This window comes from Anabas testudineus, chromosome 7 (genome assembly GCF_900324465.2).
Source record: "Anabas testudineus chromosome 7, fAnaTes1.2, whole genome shotgun sequence".
Lineage (NCBI taxonomy): Eukaryota > Metazoa > Chordata > Actinopteri > Anabantiformes > Anabantidae > Anabas > Anabas testudineus.
The window spans coordinates 15,862,691-15,889,207 of NC_046616.1; the positions used below are offsets into that span (position 1 = coordinate 15,862,691).

Consider the following 26,517-nt stretch of genomic DNA (forward strand, 5'->3'; position numbering starts at 1 on the left):
GTCAAATACACACACATCACACAATATTAACCCAGGTTCTCTGCGTGTTACATGGAGCTTGTGTTCCCAAAGGCCATCAGTGTTAAATCATCATTTTGAAGAAGGACTGTGCAGCTAAAACCTTGGGTAGTTTAGGGGATTTACATACAAGCGTGTGTGTGTACACGCATGCAGCACAAAAATACTCTTACACACACACACTCAAAGCAAAAACAAACACAGCCAAGGGGAGGTGGGGCTGTACTTTACCCCCACGTAGCTGAAGGGAGAGGAGATGAGGTACAGAAAAAAAAATTAGAAACCAAATTAGAGGAACTGGTCAGGCGAGGAGGAGAGGCAGAGAGGAGTTGGAGGGGATGGAGGAGGGAGGGGAGGGGAGGGGAGAGGGTAGAAGGGAAAGGAAGGCTAGGACAAACAGAGCCAGTGACCTGAGGAGGGAGTGTCTGAGAACCTACCCAACATGCATCAACAAGAAGGCTGCTGAGAGGACAGAAACACAACCACGAGAGCAGCTCACAGAGAAAAAGAGAGCGCACAACGTCAAGCGCGCAGGTTGCTGAGGGTCGTCTTTGTCCAGCCGTCACCTCCTGACCCTTCTCTTGTGTGTGCGTGTCTATTCTTACATTGTAACGCCGTATAATCCTGACGAAAGTCTTTCTCGTGTCCACTCTTATCAGTCCCTGCCCCCGTGCTTCATTATCATCATGGCTCACACCTCAGTTAGACACCAACAGGCCTGAACACACACAAACACACACACACACACACACACACACACACACACACACACACACACACACATACACAAGATGGGATTTTTCACACTCACACAACACACGGCGAACTCGGTCTCCCCCTCTCAATGAAACCATCTCCTGACTGTGCATCCCTCGCCTTCCCGTTCTCAAACAGTGTAAGAATCTGGGAATTTATTTTAATTCTCACTGACTGTGGGTCAGCTGGGTGGAGCTGGAGGAAAACACATATCATGTTGTCGTCCTGATGACTGCTTATTGTAGTTTCTCTTTGTCAGTGTGGTATGTAATTGTCACAGTCAGGTGCGCGTCAGACACTCAAACTGCACAGGCATAATGAGTGATGAATATCTCCCCATATAACACAACCCTTCCTCCATGTGAAGACAGTCAAACTGGGATACTTACACATTACAACCTCCTACAACCGTGACCTCCGCCCCCATCCTCTTCTAACTCTCTCCCATTCTACCTCTCTCATCCTTTCTGCAGCTCCTTCTCCCTTTCTGTCTCCCTGTCTTCTATTGCCTCATCTCTTTCTCTTCCTGGTGTAAGTAAGCAGCTTAAACACCTACAGGGTGTGACATCGGGGCCCCACGCGCCTCCGAAAGCAGTCAGTGCGGGTGGGAGAAGGCAGCGCTGAAAAGGAGAGCGTTTCATCCGTCTATTCTCTCCTCCCTGCTCTGCTTGGCATCGATGGCGCGAGTGTGGTTAAGGCAAAGCCAAGGCTGTCCCCTCACATTAGCCGGGGCTGAGCCAGACAAGCCGTCATCCCCCCCGCAAGACTGTCCTCCACTGCTCATCTCTACACCGCACCGCCTCCCCCCCTTCTCTCACTTTCACTCTCTCTTTCTCTCTCATCTTTTTTACTCCTCTCCTCCACTCAGCTCAGTTCTGCCATGGGCACCGGTCCCCAATCTCCAAGGTGATTATGACAAAAACGAACGACCCCCAAGAGACGGGGCCAACAGAGATAAGAGAGAAAGAAGCGGATGGCAGAGGGAGAGAACAAGGAGGAGGGGGAAGGGATTAGAGAAGGATGATGTAACAGGGAATTCTGGCTGTGCATTACGATTTGGGTTGAGACTTTCAGAACCAGCCATATATATCAGCCCACATCTATCAATATCTCTGCCTCACAATCATTTTCAAATTATTTTTGTGCTGATAGAAAGCAGCTAACAGCAGTAGGAGGGTAGTATACCTTGATAGAATACCTGCCAATTTACTCCAGAAATTAAAGCAGTATTAAGTATTAAAGCCCAATTTTGAAGTGTTACAGTAGTTTACTTGGGTTATTTTTTAGATTAACGTTTTACATGTAAAAATGATGATGACCTTATAACATATGAGTCACTGTTACAGTTTATACTCAACAGTATAGTAAGTAGTTCAAATCAGCTCATCAGCCAGCTACAAAAAGTGATGCTGACATAGTAATACAGCAATAATAATGATTATAGTCCAGTATTACACTGGGAGGGACCATTCAGTATAATGAGTACTTTTATTTTTTGATTCTTTGAGTTCACTTTGTTGCATAATACGCATGTACTCTTACTAGATAGATAGATAGATAGATAGATAGATAGATAGATAGATAGATAGACAGATAGATAGATAGATAGATAGATAGATAATTACATGAATAAATGGTGACTAACACAAAAAGGATCCTAGCCCTTCCATAAGGGTCAAACCTAATTTGTTGTGGTGTGGAATGGGGTCGTGACCTCCCACAGTCAGTGGGGTCAAATCAAGCAGCAGCACGGAGCCCAAGAAGGTCCTTAAAAAGACAGAGAGCCCGGACTGGGGGGAAGCTGAACAGAGGATGCTGTTAACCCCTTCCCCTGCCTCCCTGCAGAAATGAGAAGAAGCAATGAGAAAGGAAATGTAGTGGAGGAGAAGAGATGAGAGGTCATATTATTGTAGCATAGCAACCCAGGTTTCAGTGTGGGTTGAGGCAAGCAATAATATATAATATTGCTGAGAGGTTAGACAGCTTAGAAGAACCTTTCAAGATGGATGTGGAAATAGAGGTGCACTTTCTGTGCAGAAGATGGGGAGGGAAGGTAGGAGAGGGGGTGGGGGTGAACAGAGTCGGTAGGAAAAAAATAGCCCAATCCTCCCATCTCACCCCCCCACCCCCCACCCCTCACCCCACACACACAAACACACACACACACACATACTTCTGTCTTCTTCTCTGTTAGTCTCCCTCTCTCTTTCTTTCCCTCCCTCTCCCTCCGCTCTGTGCATCATTAAAACAAGCAGAGTAGTGTTCAGAGCGTGGGGCTGCACTGAGACTGTGACCTCCACAATAAGAAGATGTTCTTGCTTCGGGGAAGAGAAGGTCGTTTTGTACTCCTCTCTCTCTCTCTCTCTCTCTCTCTCTCTCTCTCTCTTACTACTTCCAATAAAATAAATGAGATTTGGAGGGGGTAGGATAGTGGAGGAAGGGATCAAAAGGGTAGACATGTAGCAAGAGAGATGGAGATAGCGAGATGCAAAGGAAGAGAGGGCAGTTTAATGTAGGATTCATAACACACAGAGCTGAGATATGATAAACAGGAAAGATCTGAGTTCCCGTAAAGTAAAGTGGCTAGGAGGACTAGAATGAAGCAGACAGGGGGTGAAACCTCTGAAATCCAGGGCATGAGGAGGCTGCATGAGTCTGCCTATTTTTCATTTTGGAGGAAGATTATTCCTACGCTGAACTGGGGAAAAACATGTGTTTTCTCCACTCGTGCAGACGGACACGGCGAGGTCAGCCAGGAGTCACTCTTATCAAAGAACGCCACGACTTCAGGGGTGATGAGCGTGCTATCTACAGCCCTGTCCGGAGACATCTTTCCATCATATACATACAATAGATACAAAGGCCTGCCGCTGTAGGGAGGACAGGAAGTCCTATGGGTGACACAAGGACAGGCGGCGGTGTGAACAGCCCCGGCACCCCTACATGCGTGTCGCCTTCACACAGGAACAAAATGTGTGGGCAGCAAGCACAAACACATTCTCTGTATCCTCCAGATGATTATACATCCTTTAAATCCAATAACCTTGATTCATTCTGCTTCTTTGGTGTCATTCTTCATTGTAATTCATTCATTTACACTTTGTTTGAGAAATCTGCTCATTCTCTGGCTTGCTTTCCTCCTTTATTAATGCCATCTTTCCTTCCTTTCCTCTTGCCCCTTAATCCTTTCTGTCCTCTTCTCCTTCCCACCATGAATGGACTTGGTTCCCATACTCTTAATTTGCTCTTTCTCTCTGAGGGAGGACTCTTTATAAATGCCTTGTCGTTTCCCAATACTGATTTGAGTATCACTAAGCTGCACCTTCACACATATTGTAGTCTCACACCTTGTGCCAAATATTCCTTTGTAAAGCCTTCCCCCATCCCCTGCCTGCACCTGGTAGAGATAGTGTTCTTTCAGCCGCAGGCTCTGCTTTCTATACAAGCAGGGCTAGGATGGCACAAGCACCACACAGCTGTTCCCCTTGGTAAATTGATAGTGAAGGGTAGTGGATGGGGCTTTGAAAGCTTCCTTGTGCTATTTTTATGACAGTTGTAGATTTTTTTGCTGTTTAATTCGATGCGGCCAATTACTCTGCTGCGTTCCTCGGCAGGGGGGCAGAGGAAATGAATGCTCGACTTCAAAAAGTTTTCCTAAAGTGCGTTTACGTCGCTCAATCCTTTGTCGTCGTTCAAAAAAACACCACGGAAGGACCCGCTCTCACGTCCGGTGTTAAGCAAAGATGTGTGCTTTTCTCCTCGATGTCTGTTTTAAAGGTCTGTCTCTGGCCTCTTAAAGAGAAAAACAATGTGGTTACTTACATTTAGTAAAAGTCGAACTGTGGTGGTAAAAGCACAATGCAGTTGAAACCGTGTCCCTTTGGGTAAGCAACAACTCTGCCTGACCTCAATGTAAGTCAGCAGCACACCCATCTCCTTGTGTTTCAAGGACTTTTTCTGGATGTAAGTACCACACACACACACACACACACACACACACACACCGTCATGCTGAAACCCTGCTTTTCCCTCACACCACCACTCTCCTTCCTGAGTGGATTGCTGTGATGAGGGTTCCTAGTAGTGAATACATGTGTAAGTGGCCTAATGATGCCTAAACCCATCCATGAGCAGACAGAGGAGAAGAGAGGGGGAGACAGTGGGGAGGGATGGGGTGGAGAGGAGGTACTGAAGAGGGCGACTGGGGGCATGCCTGTCATGTCAGGCAAGCTGGAAGGCCATGTTGGCCTGAGGGAGCAGAGCTTTGAGTAAAGCAGCTTGTTTCAGGCAGGGATTGTGTTTTTAGACCCCACTTGGAAAGAGTGAGAGACAGTGTTTGCGTGTGTGTGTGTGTGTGTGTGTGTGTGTGTGTGTAAGAGAGAGAGAGAGAGAGCTGTGCCTGGGCATTACAGACCTACAGCCTTAATCCACATGGCCTGACATTCTCCGTTATCCGGTTCTCGGCAGCCAACTACCCAGACTGATGGAGGCACGGCTCTACTCTCTTCTATTCCATGCCACACATCACTGTCTTTTTCCACTCAAACACATACACACACACACACACACACCCACACATACTGTACTACATGTTTTGCTGTGCCACCCACTCTCTTCCCCATAAATTTCTCCCACTTCCTCAAACCTACAACGATTCCTGATCACTGCATGTATACAACTATTGAGAAAGAAACAAGCCCATCCACAGTTCCTCATTACTGCAGACATTCACACACAGGCGTAGACTACGGAAGCTGACAGTGACACACACACACACACTCCCCTCACTCTTCTTGTAATTGTAGAAGCTGAACCTTACAATATTTGAAAAAACAGGCAGGTTCTGTATTGTCATGCCATTATCATGCACTTTTAGGTGTTCAGCTCATTTTGTAAGTAATTAACTACATTAACTCCAAAAAAAAAAGTTTATCCACTTCATGCTACTATTTTCTTGTGCTCCACCATATATCAGAATCAATTTAATTTATCTGACAGCTAGTTACCTTTTATTTTTCAGTTTAAGGTTATGTAAAAAAAAAACACACATAATAAGGTTACACAATACTGATAAAGATGAACCCAACGGATCCCAACTTCTTTGGCTTGCATACATGGACCTTAGGTCTTTAAAAAAAAGTGTGTGTTTAGCTGAGGCCAGTTATAACATTAGTTTCACCAAAAACCCTTTCCCTCTAAATGTACCTACCTAGAGAAGTAAAATGATATGTCGGGTTGGGTTCGTCCACTTTGGAGTTGGGAAACACTGGACTAAACTACTGGTACGTAACTACACTTGAATAGATAAATAGATAAACTAGCACCTCAATCAGCTACAGCAGTTAAACAGTAATACATCCATATATTTGCTGATATTGCTGCTCTGTACATGTGTATGTGTGAATGTCTGCAGTAATGACAATGTATATTTTGAACATATTACTTTTGCTTGTAACATTTGTAAATTGTTTATGGGTTGTTGCACTTACATAGTTTTATTGGTACTTTTACGGTCCAGGTACAGTACTTTCCACCACTGGGTCAAATTCAGCTGACTCTTATTGTAAACCTGCAGGTGAAGTCCTGAGCTGCACATTTAATGTTGGACGCACATGTTGCAACACATGGACTTTTGTCTGAACAGTTTAATGAAGCACTTCCCACGTCTGTCTCCCTTTATTATATCTGATAGGTGTTAAAAGTTTGCCACCTCATAATTTCCTCCCTTACTTAGCACACCGAAAAATCCACCATGTGTGTGTAAGGGAGAGGTCAGGCTGAAGCGGAATTACCCCAGACTTTTAGCCAAAAAAATGGCCTGCGTGTTGCACATCACAAGGCCCTCAAAGGTATTTTCCATCCGAACAGTGTCAAACTGTAAATGTCTTTCTTATGCTCTTATATGACTGTCTGGTGTTTTCTTGTTGTTGCCACAAGAGGGGGTTACAGTAAGCCCCTTGTCATTATTAAGCCCTGTGGCAACAGTCGTACAAGCAGAAGACCCCACGAACCACACATGGCCATGACAGCCCCAACACTTTGTTATTATTATTGTCACTATTATTATTATTATTATTATTATTATTGCCATTATTATTAATATTATTGTCATATTAAATGATAACATTTGCACGAGTGTTGTGATGTTGCTGATAAACGAGGGGCTCGTCTTAGATTAAATGGATAGACGCGGTGCGTGCGCTCACGTTGTCTCATTTCCTGACTCTGCCCAGAGAGAGAGAGAGAGAGAGAGAGAGAGAGAGAGGAGATACGGGGACACGGAGAGAGAGAGAGAGAGAGAGAGAGAGCGTGTGTGTGGGGGGAGAGTGAGATAGAGAGAGACGGAGAGAGAGGAAGAGAGAGAGACATTGACATGCACAGAGGAGGAGGAGGGGGAGGCTCCTAATACCAAGACACGGAAAAGCAGGGGAGGGAAAGAGAGAAAGAAAAAGGGGCTGGTGGACGAAGAAGACTGGGGAGTGGGAGAAAACAGGGGGAATAACACTTAAAGAAAGGAAGGACAGCATCTAGCGCTTTGGACATCCTCTCCTTTCTTCTCTCAGGCTGTCACACCAGATTGGACTCCGAAGGACCGACACCGCGTCCACCCCAGACCCCATGGGGTAACAGGTACGTCTGACTTCCTCATGTGTAGCAGCAGCCCCGCTAACAGGTCGGACGTTTCACGGAGAGTCGGCGACTATCGCAGGGTTTCCTGCGCCTTTGTGCCATGTCAACAATCAGTTCGGCGCCTCGCGGAGCCGTCGCGTCCACAAGTGATAGTTGCTGCGCGCACAGGTTGGAGACATGACACGATGCAACTCTTCGCGGCCGTGGCCACTCTCGCTGTTGTGCCGAGGCCTGCCCGTGTGCCTCTTTTAAACGATTCTTCTTATTATTCCAGCCCATTGGCATCACGTTAGCTCCCAGCATGAGTGTGTTCTGACAGCTAAATACCCGACGGAGCGAGCGGGCGACAGTCTGAAAGTCCGCCTACCTGTTCCATACGTGACAGCCAGCTGTCTGTTGCGCTTGTTGATGTTTGGAGAAGCTGTCATCCGTTGACCGGATTCGCACATTGGACATTTTACACATTATGTAGATGACTGTCCTAGAGTGGAAGGAGGGAGGGGGGTGTTGAATTTAAATAAACCTCTACTTTATAATGTGCGTGAGAAACTGCTCCACGGTGGAAATGATGGCACATTAAGTGAATTGATCAGTGGGAATACTTTTCAGTGCACGGGAGAAAAAAAAAAAAAGAAAAAGAAAAAGAAATACGTGTCCAGTTTGCAGAATGATTTTTGAATGAATGCCACATACCTGCGCGAGTGTGTCTTTCTGCTTTCGGCTACACTTTAATGAATGTCTCCACATATGCTCGAAGCTTATGATGTTTAATCCCTTCTTATTGTCGTCAATTCACCGCGCGTCGCATCAGCTGATCGACTTGGATAAAAAAAAAAAAAAAAAAAAAACCCAGCAGGATCCTGGTGATATTTGCAAAGTTTGAACAACGTGACAACCTCTTGCCACATCGGCTGCTGCTGCTGCTGCTGCTGCTGTTGTGTGTGTGTGTGTGTGTGTGTGTGTGTGTGGGGGGGGGGGGGGTTGTCATGCACACATATCGTGCCACACAAAACAGGGGTGATGCTCCGAGCAGCCGTCTGGAGGGGATTCGGAATTAAAGCGCTCACTGCCTAGAAGACAAGGGCTTAAACCCTCCTCCTTCTCCCCTCGATTAACCTCCAAAAGGGGGATTTCTCCAGCTGGAAATTTCTGCTGCGTCAACACCCAACCCCACTGTGCCAGACAAGACAGGGGTGGTGGTGGTGGTGGTAGGGGTGGGGGGGGGGGATTTTGTTTGCAGATGGTGCTTTTGGGTAATTTTGGTAATTGTTGAGGTGCCCGCCGCTGATCAGCATCTGATCCGTATGAGTTGAAAAGTGTGGCGTCAAGTGTGTTGTCTGTTTATTGGCGACCGCTCTCTCTCTCCCTCCCTCGCCGCTCCTCTGTCTGTCTCCCGTGCTGTGGATCTGCCTGCTGTCTGCCCTCTCAAACCGGTCAGCTCCGTCTTCTTCCTCCATTTTCTGCCATGCTCACCACAAGAGATGGGGGGGGGGACAAGCCCACTTGATTCGCGCTCGGTGTGTAGTCGAGAGCCCTGTGCGCCTGGCTGTCGTGCATCTCCTGAGCGGGCTGCAGCCAGGTGACTCCTCAGCACATGATGCGTAGAAGCGACAGCGAGCTCACTTATGTCACTTATGTCACTCTTCATATAATCATTTATTTATTTATTTATTTTTTTGTACTGGGAATTCCAAACTTTTTAATGATATGACTCAAACTTAGAAGAGGGAGATTTTACTAATTGTTCTATAATGTAAAGCCTGATGAGAGGCAGACACACACTTACCAAACTATTAAACTCACTCTCCATTTGGGAACTGTCCTCTCAAAAGGACCCAGTTTGTAGGTGTTTAGTTATAGAGTATATTTTAAGAAACTTTATAATACAGCCAAGCCAGCTTTGACTTTGGGTTGAAGTTAACCCGCTGAGCTCATGGTGGCAACTACAAGTGAAGCCAGTTCGATCTAAACACTTCCCACAGTTTGACATCCGCTAACTGGATCTTTGGGATTAAGAGACCATGTAGCCATTTTTCCAAATGGTCTTAGGCCTCACTGGATTTGTCTGGTTGTTTTGTCCTTCCTACTACAGAGTTAAGGGTTGGCGCTTGATATGATAAACCCTCCAAAGTCTTCTATTCAGTAATTCAATTACCGTGTGTGTGTTTGTGTGTTGTGTGTGTGTGTTTGTGTGCGTTTGGGTTTGCATGCATGTGTGTCAATGCATACACATTTAATCTGAGACCCCGTGAGCGGGAGAAAACTCAACTGCCTGATTTAATGCTGACAGTTCTCAGCTGTCATGGAGGTAAAACTAATTCAGCACGCCACGGACTGTCTCCCAGCATGCTTTGTGTCTTTGGGTTCGACACCCGCTGCCCTGGCGAGGTTGCTTCCCTGAAACGGGGCCCGTGTAGTTTCACCATTGCGAGAACAGTGGACATCAGTGTGTGCATGTCCGTGCATGTGTGTGTGTGTGTGTCTGCACCTTCTCCATCTGTGTTCCACGGGGGAAAAAAAATAATACAGACCAAGACAACAGCTACGAGGAGGAGTGGAGGAGGAGTGTAGGCGAGATCGGCTGAAAGATGGAAAAAAAAAAAAAAATCTTAGCTGTGCGTGTGCTTGTGGAATTGCAAAGGAGGATTTGAAGCGTTTTCGACTTGTGTTATCTCTCATGAATGAACCTTTAGAGTTGATTAAACGAGATAAGTGAGTAAAATTTACCTTTCAGCTTCTCGTGGTTAAAGTTGAGTGTTCGCCGGGTGTTTGTTGAAGGCGGTGGAGTTTGTTACTGTGAATTTTATCCACGCACAGCTTCGTACTGTTTGTGGGGGAAACAGCGAAGGTGGGGCACAATGTCTTGATTCTTGGTGGTAGTCTCAGGACACTGTTTTTGCCTCGTAGCTGCGTGTGTTTGTGTTGTGTTGTGTTGTTGTGTGTGTGTAAGCCTGCTGGTGTGTAGGTGGTGTTCAGTGCTCCCATGCAGGTTGTGGGCTGAACTGTGTGGTAGCAGGTTAGTCGCTTTCAGCTACGCATACCCTGGGGATGTAGTGTACAACCCCCTCACAAGCATATGTGTGTGTGTGTGTGTTTATTTAGACAGCATGGGAACAAACCGAGTAGTAAGTTTACTTCTTTTACTGTACATCTTGCAGAAACTGAGAGAAGAAGGCGCACACTCCATAAAGACACATTTGTTCCCTGTTAGCAGCCTTGTACTCCATTCATCTCCCTGTCTCCATCTCTCTCTGCCAGTTTTTCTCATTTCGATCCCCCCTCGGAGCTCACTTGTTAATGGGAACACCTGTTTGGCTAACACACTGCAAAATGAACCGTTTACTCTCGCATGTACGCGTCTTACATGACACGCCGTGTCTTCCCTGGCGTTTTCTGACAACTCTGTCTTCTCTCTGTCACATCCTGAATATTGTTATTCTCACATCTGATTTTGTGTCAGGACAGTTTGGCGCGCATTAGTCCCCAGATCCTCACCGGCTCCATCCCCCCCTCTATTTCCTAATAACTCCCAAGGCTTTTTAGCTTAACTGCTCCTATAGCTCATTGTGCAGCGCTGAATACAGGTGTTCCTAATCCCCTTGGGGTTACACGGATGCTGTGGGGGGATGTGTGTGTGTCTCTGTGTGTGTAACAGCTGTCTTCCCTATCCACCTATCTGACATGCTCACCCCCTCCCACAACAGGGAGAACAGGTGAATTTAACCCCACCTCACATGACACACACACACACACACAGACACACACACACAGAAATGCTCTCCACTGCACTGTCTCCGATCTTTTCACTTAGGTGTTAATATTTCATAACTGTGTGCGTGAGCGCACATGCACCTCCAAGTGTGCACCTGCACGCGTGACGCGATGTCAAGGAAAACAAAAAATAATAAAAAAAGCCGCCCTGTTCTTGTCTTTTGTTTTCATTTTGGTCGCAGAATTTGAAATTAGAAGGCAATTTGCAGCGATTGTTGCACATTTTTTAACGCGCGCGGGAGAATTGAAAGTCCAGAAGATAAATTGTAATTGAATTGGTGCTAAAAATAAACACAAGCGGGGTTTTGTGCAGGGAAAATGGCAAGATGTCAGAATTTTTCTAAGAAGTTGTTGATATTGCAAAACACCTTTTAGATCACACATTCCTGAGGAAACAGATGAGGGGTTTCAGTTTGTGTGCTTTTATCAGGGTGTGTTTTTCTTTTATGCTGGAATGCGAAGCAGATCGACGCTTTCCAGCGAGGGCGTCGTGATCACACAATGCTTATCAGTATTGTGAGTTATTTTCTGGAATTTATGACATTTTCTAACAGCAGTTATCAACTGCATCAACGTCCAAAGTCGGGCAGGCCTTGAAATCTAATCAGTCCCTCTCCATTTTTTGTTCGAGCGTAATGCACTAATTGTTGGTTTTGCTTTGTGTACTGTGTGATGTTTTCACTTGTACAGATGTCGTCAAAACAAATATTGCAACAAGCAAAGTGATGATGGCGGTTGTTTTGCACGTCAGGTAATGCAAGCCAGGTTGATAACATGCACATATCACCCTTTCAATTAGTTTTCTGTCAGTCGTTAATGAGAGAACAAAGGCAGAGACAGAAATTGCATCTATTTTCTCATCTCCTCAGCTTTGCTGATTCCGGCTATAAATTGCTCCGTATAGCTCGGTTAATTAAAAACCATGTGCTATTCTGTATGTTATGTTATACTCAGTTAAGCTGTATCTCACCTGAGGATTTTTTTAGATATTCTGGCTGAAAACTTTACATTGCTGCTAGAATCAAGAGAGAAAAGGCTTTCCAAATTATAAACACCTAGAAATTTACCTCTATTTGCAAACGGTGATTCACACTTTTTCGAATCACTAACCGCTGATATCACTAACTTTCTGGTAATGAGCTGATGTTGGACAGATTACTGTGCAGCGCAGGTTTTCCATTCTGACTAAATGTGTTATCTTCCCAAACTGACTTTCGGACTTATGCCTAAAATATTCACTTATTTCGAGCTCTTCTACAGATTGTTTTATTTTTCTTTGAATAGTTCCAGTTGTCTCTCTCTCTATATATAAACGTGGGTATCCTTAATGCAGCATAATTAGGACTGGTAAACCGTCCACACAGAACACTCATGCTCAGTAAAAGTACTCTATCGACAAGATAGTTAGCGTCCTCAGCTCTCCACTTTGTGGAAAGGTCGCCATCTTTTTAGTCAAATTTATATAAGCTATTAAGAACTTGATTGTTTGGGGGTGAAAAAAACTCTTTGTTGAATTCGGGGGTCTGCAGACTGCTGAAAGCCTCGTATAAGTATGTGGTTGTTAGTTGTTATTTTCCCAGTGAAAGAGTTTTTCTTTTATACACACAGTGTGAGCATTTGATGAGAAATTGAGCGGCTTTGAGCAAATACATCTTTAGAAACAGTCAACTAGCCTCCGGCTCTGGCTGGTGAGAGATTTCCATATCAAAGCTCAGGTGAGAGAGGGAGACAGGGGAGGCAGAGAGAGGAATGAAAAGAGGGAACGTGAAGGAGAGAGAATGGGGAGAAGAGGGGGGGGGGGGTTGATGAAACAGACATCCACTCCAAAAGAGTTCTAGCCCTTGTTATTCTGTCAGGTTTTTTTTTTTTTTTTTTTTCGTGCAGCACAGTTTAGTCTGTGTGTGTCAGTGCTGTCTGTCTCAATCTAAACTCCTGCATAAAAAAAACACACAGAGGGAAGGTTGGAGAGACTCAAATAAAAACCAACACCTTTCTCTACTCGGTACCACACAAATCCTGTCTCTACAACCTTATGCTGACTGGCGCTGACCTCAGAGAAACTGTGTGGAGCACAAAATGGTTTTCTGCCACTAATACAGCATAACATCTGACCTGTGAGCTTCTGCCAATATTTGGATCCCTGTTTAATATTATTACTGAAGCATAAAACCATCATTTTCCCTGGAAATATTTCTCTTCTTCAGCTATAAGTATCGGACCTGACCCCATGGAATTGATGGCGACACTCTCATTAATGGATAGAGTTTTCGTTTGGTGCTTTCAAACACGTGTGTGCGCCTCTGTATGTGTGTGTGTGTGTTCTTGACGAACATTATCCTGCTTTGTAGAGTTTTGTAATCCAGCCATGGACTCAGGCTAGAGTGCTAAAGTGCTGCTAACAAGGCCTGTTTAACATTCTCTCCCCTGCTCAACATACAATTATTCCACTTCGCTGCCATTAACATGTACAGTAGGACTGGGCTTTTAATTGGCCTGATATGACTAATGCCAGATCAACTTGGATTTGCTAATTAGTTTTTGCTTTAAAAGTGCCATCAGGACATGAAATATTCATTGATGTGAGGTGGAGCGAGGACTGTGGGTGGTATTAGTGGGATATTAGTGGTATCGGCAGGCTGCTCAAATGTGCCGGGAGAAGAGATTGAACCTACATTGGCCTGTTGTGATCGGTTATTCATACTTTGGGTGAGGTGTTAGTTTTTCGTCATAATTTTAGACACCCACACACACACACACACACACGCATGCGTGCGCAGAAAGACACGCATTCATCCTGCGCACGCACTCATACACCACCTCCATTCTCAGCATCACAAGGCCAACTCTACTTCACCAGCCCTCACCTTTCTCTCCCTCTCTCCGTCTCTCATTCTCTGCTGCTCCCCCCCCCCCCCCCCCCCCCAATCTAATTTTTCTTGCCTCCTCATCTCTCCTTTTCCTCTTCCTTCACTTCACCCTGGCCTCCACCCTCCTCCCCCGTGCCCTCCGCTCCGTCCCAGGTGCATCTCTGTGGCTTTTTTTTTTTTTTCCTTCTTCTTCTCCAGGCCTCCTTGTCTTCTCCCTCCTCGTCCTCCTCCTCCACCTTCTCCTTTTCTTTTTCCCTCCCACTCCTTAATCTTCCACCTCTCCTCCTCCTCCTCCTCCACCCCCTCCCTGTGCTGTAAGTGGGCCAGGTGCCTCCTGTGGCCTTCCCTACTCCATTTCTCATTTTTACCCTTCCTCTACTCCCTTTCTCATTTTTACCCTATCCCTGTTCCCTTTCTCATTTTTATCCTTCCCCCTGACCCTAGCTCATATTTATACTTCCTGTTAATTCCACAACTAGTAACCACGGACGCAGGGTCCAGTTTTCTGCTAAAGCACAAACCTGGCCTGGGACTGTCTTACCTGCCAAGTTGTGCCATCCAAGTAAGAATAACACTTCTCTTTAGGTTAGAGGGTGACGTCTCAACGGGGACGTGATACATAAACACATTTTCAGAGCTGAACAACTGATCCTTGGAACTTTATGGATCTGTGATGAAAGCACAGTTCTATCATTGTTGCTGGACATTTTCACGGCCCCTCCTGTGTCCCTTTAGTTCCCTTTATAAACAAAAGAGGTGAAGTCAATCCAAATGCGAACAGAAGTGAGCAGGTTCACATCCCCTTTTCAGTGGCCAGGGGCAGATTCCCCCAATTGCTTTTCTCACTGCTTTTTGCTTTTTTTTCAATGTTGCAGTAGCACAAACGCATGCAAGCAAAACATGCATATACATGGAGGTCTCATTGTTGCCGTGGTTTTGTTCTCTCTCTCGCTCTGTGAATGCGCATGGTGAGCTGGCGGTGCGCTTTTCACCTCATCTCATCACCTCTATTTTCCTGTTTTTCCCAACTCTTCCACTTTTCACTCATTGTCCTTCTCTCTGCCTTTGTCTCCACTTGGGTCTATACCTTTGCCCTCTTCTTTTTTACTCTCGCTTTCTCACCCCCGCACTCCCATCCCCTCCCTCCTGTCTTCTATCTCGCCACCTCCCACCGGTTGTTTTGGTGTGTGCACTGGTGTGTCACGAAGGGGGTGGTGGTTGATTGGTGGTTGGTGGTTTGGACGGACACCTGATACTGGCACTGCCTCACAATGTGGGAATGTGTGACTTCTTCAAAATTAGGTTTCCAAGGTGGGTGTTGTCCTTAGCGATGGTGAGCACGATCATGAGAGTTTACACAGTGGTCCTTTTGTCTCTCCCTCTGTCTTTGTGTCTCTGATGTCTGGCTTTGCCAACTCTTTATGTGAATTTGCAGTTCTTTCCATGGCTGTCGGGGGGGGGGAAAAAAGCAGCACTAGTTCCAAAAGCCTGCAAGCCATGGCAGCCGTTCACGTTAGTCAACAGGTGACAGTCAGACGTCAAACTGCATTCGAGTAAACAGGCTCTGAGTGAAGCAACAGACAGACAGATAAGAGGGGGGGGGGGGGGAGAGAATGACAGAAGAAGAGAACTCAGGACGAAAGGGAGAGTTCAGGTGAGGCATTTGTCTGGTTCAACGTCGCCCTTCGTCAATCACGGGGGACGTGGTAGCCTCAAGCCACGCTGTTGTCTATGCAAAACTCCTTTAAAAGTATGTTTTTAAGCAGTTGCATTTCAGCACAGACTTCACTTCACTTCACGTTTCTTTATCAAATTGCTGTAACTCCTCGGGGAACGGCGGGTCGTACAACGGCACCGCTGAAACACTTTCAGTGATCACTGGAGATGCAGACCTCCAGTATCGATGCTACTCATCGATTGAGCGTTTGTGGTGATACAGTGTGCGTTTGTGAACTCTCCAGTCTTGCAGACTAAATTGAGTGTCCTCCATGTTTTAGTACTCCAGTAGTCCACTAAGCAACGTTGCAATGATTAAGAAACCACAGAGGCTCAGCAACCATCAATCTCATGTTCTGTTCAGCTTCAACATTACATTTATTCCATCTATTGTTTTTTTGTGTGCTCCCCACCTCTCCTGCTCTCCCTCCCTTTTTTGTTTCCTCTTGCATCCCCTATCTCCCTCCCTCTTTCTTACCATTCATGTCTCTTTTCTGACGCCAAAATGCGAGTGTCTCCATATTTAGATGCTCCTCTCCCCTTGATTTTTCTCCCTTTATCTCACCTCCTTTATTTCCGTTGTTGAAGGACAGGTTCCCAAAAGCGCTCCAAGATTCATCAGTGCTGTATAGTAGTTGCTTTTTGATCAGCTTGATGAGTGACAACACAGCCTCAGGCTATTATATACAAATGTTTTTTTATAATCACTTCTCTATCTATATGTAAATCACGGTGCTGCTCAGTTGTTGTACAGTAGTTTGCAGGAATGGTAGTTGTAAGTAACTAGTGGTTGTTGACTAAACAGTCAAATTATGTGTTTTTCTTCTTTGTGTGTGCTCTCGAGTGTTTGTGAATTAGATTAGCGGGGAGTGAAGTCTCTCTTAATATTTGCTCAGGGGGGATGGAGGGTGTGCCTGTTGAAGTTGCGAGTACACACTTAAGCCGCGGCTTTTTTGCTCCCCGCTTTTCATGAGCTCATTGTAAGCTGCGGCCCAGTGTGGATTTGAGAAAGATGCCTCTGTTTGCTGTCTGACAGAGCGACAGTCACACCAAGTTACCCTTACACACACAGACACACTCTCTGGACACCCGCCTCGGCACCAGATAGCGACTGGCCACCAGCAATGAGTCACCATCATTCAGTCATTCACTTGCACATCCAAAAACCACACATTTGAACAAATAACAATTAGCCCTCAGTCCTCAGACATTTCAGACATTTGTTCCTTACGGACTGGTAGTGTTCATTGTTCCATATGTTCCATTTTTTACATTTTCTTTCCCCTGGTAGCCCTTTGTTTCATTTCCTCCATACTGTTTTCTTGCTCTTTGTGTGTGTGAGTGTGTATTTTCTTGTCTGAGACCTTTGGAGATTGTGGCTGCAGTGACTGTTTTAACAGCTTGGGAACAGGCTGCTTGTGTTCTGTGTGCTACAGTCATGTCTAGCTGAGTCGTGACAGGTTGCTTTTTGCTGTGACAGGTTTTGTGTTAAGACCTATGAAAGAGTCTGGACAACCATGCACATGCACATGCACACACACACACGCAGACTGAGTGGCTCACTGGCAGTGAGAGATCCGGGTGTGTGTTCAGTGTAAGTTTTTAACCCATCCATAACTTTGTATTGCCATCGTCACTTTAGCTACAAAACCATTTGGTGCTTTAGTGAAGTAAAAAAAACAAAATCACTGTAAGTGGAGGAGAAAGGCCAAAGGGAAGTAAAAGCAGAAGGTCAAGGGGAGAATTAAAGGAAAATTCAGTTTTTTTCTCCAGGCATATAGACTGATGGGCAGAAGTCAAATTACTGATTCAGCAGATGCCACCCTAAAGGTCATAACCCCTTACTGCACTGAAGCAATCTGAAAAACTACATGGCCAAAACTATGTGGACAGCCCAGCATGCATATGTCTGTGTGAGATAACTCATCTAGTTTAGTTGACTTGTATTATGTCCAGTATTAATCGCTACAACAACAACAAAAACAACAACAACAACAATCCTGATTTTATATTTAAATAAAACAAATAAAACATTTACAGAGCGACACTAGTTTGTACACTAATGAACCTTGTTAGGAAAGCAAAAGGGGAAAAAACATGATGCATCTGTGACCAGAAAAAAAAAACCCTTACACAACACATAGATTTCCCAGAAGTCAGGAACTAATCCTACTTTTAAACCATGTCACACCTTAAATCTCCCAATGATATCAGGGGTTTGTACATCAGCAGATGAGTCTTCTGCTCCATTGCAGTTATGAAACTGGGTTTTACATCAAGAGGCCTTGCAAAGTGATGTGGTCATTGTCACATGAGGCCTCTTCTTTGCCACAACCATTACTCTCCTCCCACCTGCGAACCCAAATACAGACACTTCCTGTAGGTGATTTCACTTCCCTGTCCCACACAGATCAGTTGTTTTAAATGAGTCCTTTCCTGTAATAAAATTACACTAAATTGAGCGAAAGCAGTGTCATACATGTGCGTTTAGCTGTTGTGTGAGATCCAAAGTAAAATTCAGACACTTATAATCATCTTTGGACATAAGATCATTTTTAATGAATTTTAGAAGCTTATATTTGTGCACGTACATTACTTGACATCACATGTTTACATGAAACTTTAGTGTGACGTGGATATGTGCTGCTTGTTTAACATTTGAATGACGCCACCCAGCTCACGGCTCAGTTCATCGAGGACTCCACCCCTGCTTGCATAGGTGGCCAGTCCTGGCTACTCTCTATGTGAACGGCAACACATTTCAAACAAAAGCCTCTCTGTCCGATCTATCTGTTTCTGTGCCTTCACCTCTCCTGCCCCCCCTCCCTTTCTGCCTTTCAGGTTTTCCCTTCCCTTTTCTTCTCCCATCCTTCCCTCTTCTTGCTCTACTCCTTTATTTCCGGCTCCCGCTCTCGTTTCTCCCTGTCCTCTCACCTTCCCACCCCTCCCCTGTAGCCCTCTTTCGTTGTCTTACAGTCCTCCCATTCGCCCCTCTCCGCTCTTTTCATTTTGGGTTCTCCGACAGTGGTAATGAGATGTTTCATTATTTGCATTTCACAGCTTTTAATAGAGAGAGAATTTAGGCTAAGCCCCGGGTCGTCAGTCAGGGAGTTACCATGGGAGACATAGCAGGCTTAGAGGCCTAGAGAGAAAGATAGCCCAGAAACTACACACACACCCAAATACACACACATGCACAAGTCTAATGAGGAAGAATGACATTAAAGACAAACAGACTGATAGGTAGATGGGGTGATATAGCATTTCTCACACCTTTTTGAAGCTCTTGTTAAATATTATCACTGAGACTGTATAGGTCATTGGAGGCGCTAGAGGTGAAGTTGTACCAGTAGGGTTGAGGTTATCAACAGGACAACAACGCCTTAGACACAGTTTCCTGGTCACTCCGGGATGATCCCAATCCATCCTTACTATGGCTGGATGTCTATAAGATCACTCTAGGCTTAACACCTGTGCTGTTAAAAGGGACAGGACAAGATGGCTGGAAAGTGCTGGAGCTGCTGCACTGTACAGCCTGGTTAGACGAGCGGCATTACAGCGACAGATCTTTGTAAGAAGCACAATGAGCAACATGGAGGTCTTCAGGTGTCCATGGGTAGGGTCCAGGTATTGTTTTCTGGCAATGCGTGCAGGATGGGACTAAAGGGAGGAAGAGTGAGGCATGAAGGGAATAGCGCTAAGTCTCCCTAAGCCTCCTGGATCTTCTTTGGTCCCTCTCCACATGACATGGCTATCCTTCTTTGAGTCAATCTCTTCCTCCACCTTGGCTCCTTGGATGCTGGCCAAAGAAACAGAGAGCAAACAGTGAAAAGGAGAGCAAGGTAGCTGTGCGAAATGTGGCATGATTAGAGCTGGTGGGGAAGGTAGAGAAAATAAAGGTGGACAGATGGAGGGTGTGTGATAAAAGGAACAAGGGAATAAATAAAGAAGTCAGAGTCAGACATAAAATAAGAGAAAAAACATGAACAATTGATTGTTTTCAACTGAAAATAAAGGATGAAGAAGGCTAAGAGAAAGTCATTCTCAGTTAATAGCGGTGTTGTGTTATTTTGTCTATTTGCAGCTTGCATGCTCGCCTGTGTCTGGCTGTGTGTGCCTGTGTGTCATGTGTGTGAGTATGTGTGTGTTATTTTTGTCCGTGCCTGCCTTGTTGATGGGCTGCCACCCTGGCTTGTCCCGGAAGGCTGCCAGCTCCGTCGGATTGGGGATTAACCCCAGGATAATGGCCTTGATGCCCAGTTGAGTGGAAGCAAAGCTGTTTAAAAAATATTGGCTGCCTGACTCACTCTCCCCTCTCTTCCTGTCGCCCCCTCTTTCTATCTTCTGTCTCTATCTTTCTGGCCATGCTGTCTCTGCTCTATCTATTTTCTCTCTTTTTCACTGTTCTTAATCCTCCTCATAATCTGGCTCTTACCTTTTTCTTTCGCTTTATCTCCTTTTGACTTTTGACTTTCCTCCATTTTTGCGCATTCCGTGTTCATAATGATGTTTGGTTTGACTTGTAGATGTCCAGTTCACATCAGTAACTTGTTTTCTCCTCATTTCAAAGTTTATTTCCAAACAAACCAAGTCGCTCATCTTTTACCATTAAATTTTTCATATATATTACCATACCATGTCAGAGATTCTCTTAATAGATTTTTCTTGAGGCTAAGACTAACATCATTTATTTCACTTTGTTTTGAAAGCTTTATGCTATATAATACATAATTCATTCAGTGCAGCTCTGCAAACTGTTTGCTTTTTCCATACAAACTGCTCGAAGATAGTGTGCTGGTACAAGTTACTACTAGAAAATATGCAAAAAGGAATGCATTGCTTTTTTAGCCTAACTGATAAAAAATTTGTAGCTGCGATTTGAAGCTGGGATGGATGACAATATAAATGCCAGCTCTTGGCTACTGAATCCCAACTTGACGTTCCCTCCTCCCTCCACCTCACGTTCATTCACTTCTTAAATCTCGGGCCAGTTTTTACTGCATCCTCCCTGCTGATTTACAACTACAGCGCCAAGATAAAAGTAGGGATGTGAAAAGGAGGGAATTCACTGCTAACAAAGAATCCTTTCATGTAGAAATGAGAAACTGATCATGTATTGGTAGATAAAGATTGGAGTGTAAGTGCACGTCTCTTCTTCTTTTTCAAAACTGCTCTTAAAACATATTTAACTCTGCATTCAGTTATTTTTTGGTCACTTTATAGTGGTAAAACAAGAAGCAAAAACAGCATATTATCTTCTTATAATCTAGATAGGGCAAACACGTTAGCTTATTTACACATCCAGTAGATACGGCATAGCACATGCATGACTCATTTAGAGTCATATTTAGTCTCCACGGACACCTGAGAAAAGTATGTCTGTCATTTTGTATCAGCTTCCTGCTGCTGCTGGAAACAATGCTGATGAGAATGATGAAAGAAAATTAAAATAGTAAAGTTGTGGGCTAGAAACCCAAAACAATGAGCTGAAAGATTTTAAAATGTCCACACAGATAGAGCACTAGTGATAGTGCTCCTCTGTGGGTTCAATTTCACATTTCAATACATTACTTTTCCTTCGAGTCAATGTTAAAGGATGACTTTGGTTATTTAGGTTGTATTTTTACTCATACTTAAAACCGACATCAGTTGCCTCTGCTCTCGGGTGAGTGCATCAGTCTGCACTGGTTTAGTTCAGTTTAGTTTGCCACAAATGCTAAAAATTGCCATTACGATGTACAGTAGTCTGCTGTAATAGTAAGTCAATAGTCTGTAGTAGTTTGTGAGTAAACCAGTCAACAGATTCAAAATCTCATTTGCAAATGATGCACTTGGCACATCTTTTTAAAAATATCTCAACTGAGTGTTTTAAAATGAACATGTCATGTCCCATTTTTAATCATCTTTGGACAACAGGTGAATAAACTAATCCAGGTTGCAGGAGAAAAATGACCCGTGTGGAGGTGATGGAGGTGGTTTTACAGTCAGTATGGGGACTGTATACAATTAATTTAAAACCTCCTCCTGTGTGAGCACCGTTCACATCTTAGGTACAGTGCGATATCTGAATACCTTGTGAAATCACAGCATGAGCCCGTTGTGAAAACTGTCTGTGGTAAAACTCGTACAAACAAAGTATCTGTCTGCCTTTGATCCACAAGGACCTTGCGCTCCGTCTCCCCTCGGTCCTGTGCTCGGTCAAGGAGGCAGAGAAGTGGCTTGAAGGGACAGGCTGCATTAAGAGAAACACAAGAAGGAGGAAGCCCCATTCTCTCACTCCATCACACGTCTCATCTCTTTAGTTGTCTGGCTGGGGCCTAAAGTGACTTTTCTGTGATGTGACCAGGACAAACCGAGTGTGATGCCATGACGGCTCCACTAAGCGTGTGAACGTGTGTGTTCTTAGTTCTTGCATGTGTTTGTGTATTTAGGGGCAGGGGCTGTGCATGTGTGTGTGTGTGTGTGTTTTGAGGGGAACGGGGCTCTTGATTGTGCGTGTATAAGAAAAGGGGGGGTTAAGGAGGACAGTCACTTTTGATTTGGCCTCAGAAGGGTGACAGGGACTTGGAGCTGTAGTGGCATGCTTTACTGAAAACAATCGTCTCTGACCACAAATAAGCCCTCTCAGAGTGTCAGCCTGCCTTCTGATGACTTTTTCCTTGCTTTTTTTAGTGCTGAAATTTCATAGAGGGATGAAAAAGCGCTTTTTTTTCTGTTCTGTGACATCCTGAAAGCAGGCTTTAGTTTCTGTAGCCTTGGTGAGACTGCTAATGCTTTGAATGAAACACAGAAGTCTGTGCCTTTCTCACTTTAGTTGGTTGTCTGAAATCAAAGTTCATTTCACCTTACTTTCCCATCATGCGTCAAGGGTATATTTGAAATAAAAAAAAGGTGGTATAAATCAAGGCTGCGCTCACATAATAGAAGAAGTGGGTTTGGGTCCTTTTGCTTGACTAAGCTCGTGGGGTAAGATGGAGTAGATGTTTGAGGGAATGAAAAAGTCAGTTCTGTGCAGGGGTTGAATTGGGATTGGCTCCTTTGGAAAACAGCTCTTTGACTGGAGAGATTTGGACATGACTGACATTAAACAAGCCAATTAGACAAACAAAGAGTTTAGAGGGCAAAGCACTCTGCTTTAAAGATCCCCCTCTCTGCCTAACTACTAACTCAGTATGTCTCTAATATGTCTGCTGCATCGGATCGGACCTCTGCCTCTTTGTCTCTGTCACTTCAATTTATCAGCGAAGGAAAGTACTGATAAGTACTATCTATCATGTCTTTAGACATTTTATTAGCCACATGCTACATACACACACACACACACACACACAGCTTCCTGTATCACACTGTGGCACCATATTGACATGCAATTACTTTTTGCTCTGACGAACTTTAGTCGCAGGTACCATACTTTATTTCAATATAAACAACATTACAATAGTTTAAAATTTCACTGAACTGCATTAAGTGCATCCCAGTGAAATATATCCTCTCTCTCCTTATGTAGCCACGCTAATAGTTTCTTTTATTTAGGTTATTTATTTCTGTTTCCTTCTCCAACTAGGACTAAATTGAATCATGAACTAATAGGAGTGCAACAGTAACGATTATTTATTCTCGCTATTAATTTGTTGACTATTTTCTAAATTAAACGGCAGGAATAGCGCCTGTTACAATTCCCCACAGTCCAATGTGAGGTCTTAATTTGCTTTACTTTGTCCAAAACCCCAATAGATTCAGTTTACTATCATTATGACAATTAAAATAATCAGATTCTAATATTTGAAAAGCTGGAACCAGTGCATGTTTGCCACATTTTCTTTAAAAAATGGCTGATTATTGAATGATTGAATGATTCCTCACATTATTGTACCTAGAGATTCTGCTGATCAATTAACTGACTATTAATTGTAGCACAATCCTCACAAAAACTCTCTCACAATTGATACTATGAGTTTGAAAATGGTATCAGGGATGAAAATGGTCGGAGTCGGAGGGCCCTGAATGCATCACTTGAGCAATGGCAGTCTTATTCCGGTTTCTGATTTGATATAGCTGGCTTTCTTTCACTGCTTCCTCTGTGCTACCAATAGATACTGCACTTCTTAAATGGGAGCTGCTGACCAGCTTGTGCTGTACAGTGACCCTGTATCTCATCATTCACATTGACTGGAAAAAATGTGGAATAGCTGGGTATTGAGGTAGTTCTCAGTGAATAAATGGCTTCTTCTGTGCTGTGCCCCTTAGAGGGAGTCTATCTTATAGATCGAACTATACAGTTGAATGTGCCTGTGGCCATGAGAGAAGAAGAGCAGAGAAATGAGGAAGGGAGTTGCTGTGTCTTTAAAGCCGCTCGGTTTGTTTCCAAAGGTAAGGGGTGAAGACTCAATACCTCCATCAGGGCAACACAGAAAGGAAAATATCTCAAGGTTAGACTGCCAGTACATTTTTTTTCTTAGAAATGTGTGAGCTGGAGGATATAAATGCTTGCGTAAAAACTTGCCTTTTGTGACTCTGAGGGACACTGTAACTCTGCATTCACATCCAAGTTTCATCCTCCTCACAATTCTTTCTATGACTTAAAGAAACGCCAATCAAAGTGAAAGGTTTGAGCCGGCCATATATCGACTGCGTCCGGGACAGTTGTTTTTTTCTTGAGCAAAGAAGGTTTTAACAGTTGTCACCATCACTCCATCCTCTCATCCACTTCTGTTCATAGGAGGTGTGTTTGTCCAAGTGGACGTGGGAGACACTGTGGATTTATCTGATCTTACAAGCCATCAGGTTGAGCAGAGCTTTGCTAAACATGACCTGAAGTGTGCCGGCCCCCGAGCAAACGCTGCTGTCACCTTGGCCAACCCAGGCTGTCATCTCTCAGAATGGCCCATGAGAGCTGACAGCTGTGGCGTTCCCAAAACAAATCACTGCTGCGTTTGGTAACACTGCGTCCCCGCGATTTAGCCCTCACCGAGACGAGAGCAGGAGCGGCGGCTGCTAATGCTCTGGCTAATGCACTGCCTGAGCGTGTGTGTTCATCTTCTGCTTCTTCTGTGCGTGTGTGTGTGTGTGTGTGTATGTTTGTGTGTGTGTGTGTGTGTGTGTGTACAAGGTATTACTCATGTTGTGGGGACTTAAATCTGACTACACACTTAGTCGTGCGGACATGGATTTCCAGATGCTGGTCCCCACAAGGAAATCATAGAATTTGCAGAAGAGTGATGCCTTGGTTTAAGATTAGAGTACAGGTTGGGTTTGTGGTTAAGTTTAGAGTAAGTCTCCAGGAAATACATTTATGTCAACGTACTGTCCCCTAAAATGACGAAAACCAGAGAGTGTGTGTGTGTGTCTCCTTCTGCGGCCTTCACCTGTATCCCGTCTGCTCTCATACGCCATCTAACCTTTGCACAACAGGCCAAATGACACAGGCAATATTGCTTTGTGCTGTTATGTGTTTTATTGTTTTATGTTATGTGCTCAAGAAAAAAACTCACTCATGTCTTAGATCAGTTTTTATAAACCAAAAAAACAAAACAAAACATGCACCTAAATGCACCTTATGGGCTAATGGATGGTTACAGTTTTATCCTTTTGCTTTTCTTGTGCTTTTATTTTGCGAGAGTAACAATTAAATATACCAGACTCCCTGTAACATCTCTGTAATCCTGTCAATGGATATTGAGAGTCGGATCTTCATTCGCCGACCAGACCATTGAGAAGCTCCACAAATTGCCATTAGGTTTCTTTTCTCTGTAGTTTTCAGAAAAACTTTGTGTTCTCAACCTGGACTGAACTGTGTAAGATCAGAAATACTGAGGTGAAGGTTCAAGAGTGAATTTTTGCCTTAACTAGACAACTGATTGAATATTCAGTCGAAACAAGATGAAATAAAATACCAAGGAAATGAAACTGTTTATTGATAAATTTAATGGTAAAGTAGTCTGTACTAAATGAGGTGTTTTTCTTCCTCTGAACTGTTTTGTGATAGTGGTATGCTTTTCAACTGACATTTTTAATGAGCTCACACACACATGCACGCACGCACACCCACCTACACACCACTGAACCTGTCAGACACGGTTTAAACACAGAGGTTTTTGACTATTTGTTATTGAGCTGTTTTTAGACATCAAACTACGGCAGTTGAGATGTGGTTTCTATTGATGTCGTTTTTATGTCACAGTCATTACTGAGATATCCTTACCCTGGCTCGTCTTTAAAGGAGTGGTTCAGCTAAATTCGCTTATTCCTCCCCCCTTACATTAAAAGGAAACCAAGATTTTAAGCAAAGGGTTTGTACATAACTACAGCCGTCAACCACATATACGGACAAATATGTGACTGTATTTTCAGAAACCTCGTTTTCGTTTTTAGAAATTTGCTATGTGACTTCGATTTTATTGGTTTAGTACTGTTTACTATCTTACTGCTACTAAACATTGGTATGTTTACACTATTTTGATGCGTCCTACATTGATTTCTTTCATGTTGTTTCATTTCGCAGCAGACATTTGTAGGAGAGGTTCTGTTCAGCTACACAGATGAACAACAGAAAGGAGGACATGGAGATCTCCTCTCACTACCGTCAGCTCCTCAGAGAGCTCAATGAACAGAGGCAGCATGGCATCCTCTGCGACGCCTGTGTCATTGTGGACGGAAAGATCTTCAAGGCCCATAAGAATGTCCTCCTGGGCTCCTCACGCTACTTTAAGACTCTTTACTGCCAGGTAAGGGACTGTGAGAGACAGGTGTCTCTGCTCAT

General features: G+C 44.2%; 1 protein-coding gene across 4 annotated transcripts in view; it reads left to right on the forward strand.

Moving 5' to 3' along the window:
• The first annotated feature begins 7,165 nt into the window (after window positions 1-7,165).
• Window positions 7,166-26,517, forward strand: part of zbtb46 (zinc finger and BTB domain containing 46) — a 55,778-nt gene continuing 36,426 nt past the window's right edge. Inside the window, exons 1-2 of one of the 4 annotated variants that reach the window (XM_026367649.1) lie at window positions 7,166-7,404; window positions 26,263-26,482. In XM_026367649.1, the coding sequence (XP_026223434.1) occupies window positions 26,297-26,482 (186 nt within the window). In that variant the 5' untranslated portion in view covers window positions 7,166-7,404; window positions 26,263-26,296. Of the gene's footprint in view, window positions 7,405-26,259; window positions 26,483-26,517 lie in introns of all 4 variants that reach the window. The other 3 variants (XM_026367648.1, XM_026367651.1, XM_026367650.1) reach the window with 3 other exon arrangements.